The sequence below is a fragment of the Atta cephalotes genome, assembly GCF_000143395.1.
Source record: "Atta cephalotes unplaced genomic scaffold scaffold00038, whole genome shotgun sequence".
NCBI lineage: Eukaryota > Metazoa > Arthropoda > Insecta > Hymenoptera > Formicidae > Atta > Atta cephalotes.
In genome coordinates this window covers 989,165-993,690 of record NW_012130102.1, presented here as the reverse complement: position 1 = coordinate 993,690, position 4,526 = coordinate 989,165, and the positions used below count along the sequence as shown (strand labels likewise).

Here is a 4,526-nt window from a genome sequence, read left to right as displayed (position 1 = left end):
ATGATTACAGAACAGACCTGGAGCATGATGCTGGACAGCGATGTCACGAGCATCAACGAGTGAGTAGCATCGACTCGCCGTCTCTCGACTTCTTCGTCTCTTCCCGGAGTGTGAAATTCGCTCGATCTGATCGAGAAATATTTTACTTGGTAAATTGAATAGATTTCGTTTTCACGAGAAATTTTATTTGAAAATCATTGATTTAAAAACAGTTTTTTGTATGGAGTGACTCAATGACTCACATGGAAAGAACAATTTTGCTGAAGTATCTAAAAATTTAACTATAGATATAGAGCTGAAAACCATTTTATTGGATCATTAAAATAATTATGTACGAGAGTGGATCAAATATAAACGAGAATTTTTTTTTATTTATTGGACCAGAATAAAAATATAAAGAAAATTAATTATTTTCCTACATAGTTCCCTGCTACTTTAATATATTTTTGCCAGCGGATAGGCAATTTGAATCCTCCGAATTCTTTTAGCGGTCCAAACAAATGATAATCGCATTGAGACAAATCTTTCCATGTGATTATTATCTATTTGAATCACTGAAAAAAGAATTAGGAGGACAATACGATTCGTAGACGATGCCAGCGTAAAAAAATTCGTGCGCAATTAGCTGCAGACACTACCTACTACTTTTTATGAAAACGGGATTGCCAAACTGCCTATCTGCTGGCAAAAATATATTACTGTAGCAGGGAACTATGTAGAAAAATAATTTATTTTTTTTATACTTTTATTCTCGTCCAATAAATAATAAAAAAAAATTCTCGTTTATATTTGATTCACCCTCAAAATCTCAAGCACGATAAGCAATACTGCAAAAAGTTTTGATATTCCAGCAAGTAATTTAAACATCCTACACAATTATTTTGATTTCAATAAAATTATTTTCAAATCTGTATTTAGTTAAATTTTTAGATCATTTCAGCAATATCGTTTTTCCCATATAATTTAATCTAATAGCGAATTCGATTGGACGCACTCGATGCGCACTGGTACGCACTAAAACCGTTGTACACAAAATAATGTAAAGATATGTTTAGAAATAAATATAGAAATTGATTAAATCGTGAACAATACATTTTATTGTACTATTAGATAAAATATGTATTTCATAATTCGAAATATTTGCATTTCATTTTTATATTCAAATCAGTGTACAACGGCTTTAATATGCACCAGTGTTTCCAATCGAATTCGCCATATATTACGTATTATACATTTATAATACGTAAACAAAATACATAACGCGCGCATAAAATATTCTCTTTACAACGATATAGTTTACGTCACGTGAACTTTAGATTTCCAATACTGGCAGTAAATTTTGGAACATAGCTATTAAAGAACATATAAGTGGGCAAATTTCACACTGCACGATGCTATAAATCGTTTTTTTTTTCGTCATAATTGACGAATCGATACATTACGCACGATAATCATGGGTCAGATCGAGCATTTCGCCGAGGAAACAGTTATGGATCAAGGCGGTGAAGAAATTGACCTCCGAAAGGCTGGGCCGGGAAGGACTGGCGGCGTGGGAGGATCGGAAATCCAACACGGATCCCGAGGTCGCCGCCGAAGCGAAGGATGACGGCGAGGCACCCATCAATGATGACGAGACTTCGAAAGCGGAACCGGAAGCCGCCGACGGAGCAGAGCAGTCCGTAGCCGATGAGGAGGCTCAGACCCAACGTGGTACGAAATCCCAATTCCGGAATGTCTTCCCATTTAATCCGACACAATAAATGGAAATGGAAAAGACTGGAATGTGCGCGATCGTGTGGTTGTAGATGTCTTCAAGAAGGGGATGCTGTACAAGGGAATATTTCTACCCTCGCTGACCAATAGTTTTCACAGCAAGCAGTTGGAGACGTCCTACCTTCTCTACTCGAATCGGCAAAGACAGAAGTCCCTGATTATGTTGAATATCGTGGACCTAAGCTTGAAGGTGAGCGATGCGGAAAAGCACGATAAACCCAAATTAATTTTATATTCTTGAAAATCACGAAGAATGTAATTTTATCAACTAAATCGTGTAGGTCATTTACACAGAAATTTGTGTTTTATTTTAATCTTTAAAAATCTACAAAAGTTTGCAAAAGTTCTTAAAAGTCTTTTTATAATCTACAATTTTATATCCCATAAAATTAAACAATTATACACGTACATATGTCTACTCTAAATTCTTTCTCTGAAGTGAGATTTACTCCAAAAAATTGATAGAGTTATCTTAAAAACTTTTAATTCAAAATATATCTTAAATACGATAAAGGAAGCCAAGATCGGTCAAATTTTGGATATTACAAATAATAGAAAGAATGAAAGAAAGTAAGAAATTTATTAGCCTCAGCCTCTCAACTTTTCAGGAAGAACGTCTTAACCAGCTCGACCACTGAGACACTCTTCCCGGAAAGTGAGAGATTCCAGGTTCGAATCCTGGCTGAGATAATATTTTTCGCAATAAATTTCTTACTTTTTTTCTTTCTAATGTAATTTATGGGGGATTATCAGCGTCTCAGAATAATCGCAATTATATCTGGAATAAATTGATTGGATAAAAGAATATGTAATGTATTAACATCTAAAATTTGACCGATCTTGGTTTTTTTTATTTGATGTATTCACATATATGGTCGTGTTTAAAATTTTTAAAAATATATCTCCTACTGAGAATGCCAACAGATTACATTTTTATATTTTACAAAGTTAAACAAACTTATGTATGATAAAAGTAAAATTATTTTATCCTAATAAAGATTAATTAAATTTTACATCGCTCTTTAAAATTCTATAACGAATAGATAATAAAAGATAAAAATTCCCGATAGATAAATGTTTTCTCCGCTAAACTATGTGATGGAAGAGATTTTTTTGATCGCGATGCAGATCACGCTAACAGCGATCTGGCTCTGGCAACGAGACTCAAATGGCGGAGGACTCATCGAGGGTTTATCGTGGGCCGCGTGTTGCATGGCAGCGAATCTGGTGATCTGCGTGCTCGGCTGGTGGCGTTGCTTTTCTAACAATTATCTGTACTGGGCCTCGATATTCACTTGGTTATTAATAAATTCTCAAGGTGAGGTCCACGCGACTCATTCTGACCTATCGATTCCCATAATTATAAATGGATGCAATTATAATTACTTGATTTGGAAATAGACTGGTGCGAAGGATTTTGTCCCTTTTCCATGAAACCTTTTGGTTTCGCAAACAAAATTATTGATTTAAGAAACAGTAATCCAAAGAAAGGAATCACTGATCTTTTCTCTTCAGAAAGAATATATATAAAGAAGTCATGATTGTTTCAATTTAATTTTGAGTGTAAAAACTTTGAAACTTGATAACTTGGCTCTCAACTTTAACAAGGACGACAAAACTTTTACATCGTTCTAAGCAATTTCGCTGTATCGATTCCGCAGTTGAATCGAATGGCGTTTTGCTCTACTGACCAACTAAAATCGAGCGAACATTCATTAGAGCGTGAAAAAATGGAGATCGAAGCTGGTAATTTGATTGGGCTTATTTTGAGATGCTCGCAAAAATAATTGTTTAAACAATTTCCATTCGCGTTCAAGTCATTCCTGTCCTATACAGACCTTCGAGGTTTAGTATTATGCAGAATATGCAATATCTTAATAAAAATGTTTCCAAAATGTCTCTCGGATAAAGTATTCTGTGTGGAATATTCTTCCTGTATTTCTTAATCAAGCATGTTACATTGAGAGAGCAATATAATAAATTGTAACAAATTTTTGTCTAACTAGCGCCAGTTACATATTCACTAAATGTAAACATATTTATTTGGTACAAAAATTAATAATTTAATTTAACTATATTATATTCTTTATTTAACAAATATTTATTTTCCATAAATAAATGTTATACTAGTACTACTCAAACAACTATTTATTAAAATAATTAATACATTTTTCTCTTAATGTACACCCATAGAAATTACCCATCGGAAGAAAGAATATCTTGGAATCTTCGCAAGTAATACCTTCGTCGCTTCTCGTGGCTGTTTACAGGTTTCATAGGTGCCGGTCTGAATTTCACTACGCAGCAGCGGCTTATGTGGTACATACTCTTCGTCGTATACGCGCCCTATGCGATGCTGCCTCTGCCGCTGCGATGGTGCGTCCTCGCCGGCTATGGAACGGCGCTAACACACATGATGATGGCTGGCATAAGTCTCCTGCGGGACTCCACATACGTGAGAAGACACATCTAGTTTCTAGAATTTCCATTCAAAGTTTTCTCAAGAGATTTATTTAATTCATATTATGAATTCTCCCTCTTGTGTTCTCTTGTTTCATTTTTCGAATGAAAATGAATTTTATTGTAGAGATTAAATCATTTCAGCGCAGAGAGAGAGAGAGAGAGAGAGAGAGAGAGAGAGAGAGAGAGAGATAGAATAGTTAATTTATTATGTACTATAAGTTAAATTTTAATTTAATTACTTAGTATTAGTTAATTACTTTATTTAGTTAATTTTAATTTTCTTAGTTATT

General features: G+C 34.2%; 1 protein-coding gene across 1 annotated transcript in view; it reads left to right on the top strand.

The window, feature by feature from the left end:
• LOC105621896 (adenylate cyclase type 8) overlaps positions 1–4,526 on the top strand; it is a 14,712-nt gene continuing 10,186 nt past the window's right edge. Inside the window, exons 1-5 of the mRNA XM_012203333.1 lie at positions 1–59; positions 1,463–1,710; positions 1,806–1,963; positions 2,902–3,091; positions 4,044–4,228. Of these exons, the coding sequence (XP_012058723.1) occupies positions 1–59; positions 1,463–1,710; positions 1,806–1,963; positions 2,902–3,091; positions 4,044–4,228 (840 nt within the window). The remainder of the gene's footprint in view (positions 60–1,462; positions 1,711–1,805; positions 1,964–2,901; positions 3,092–4,043; positions 4,229–4,526) is intronic.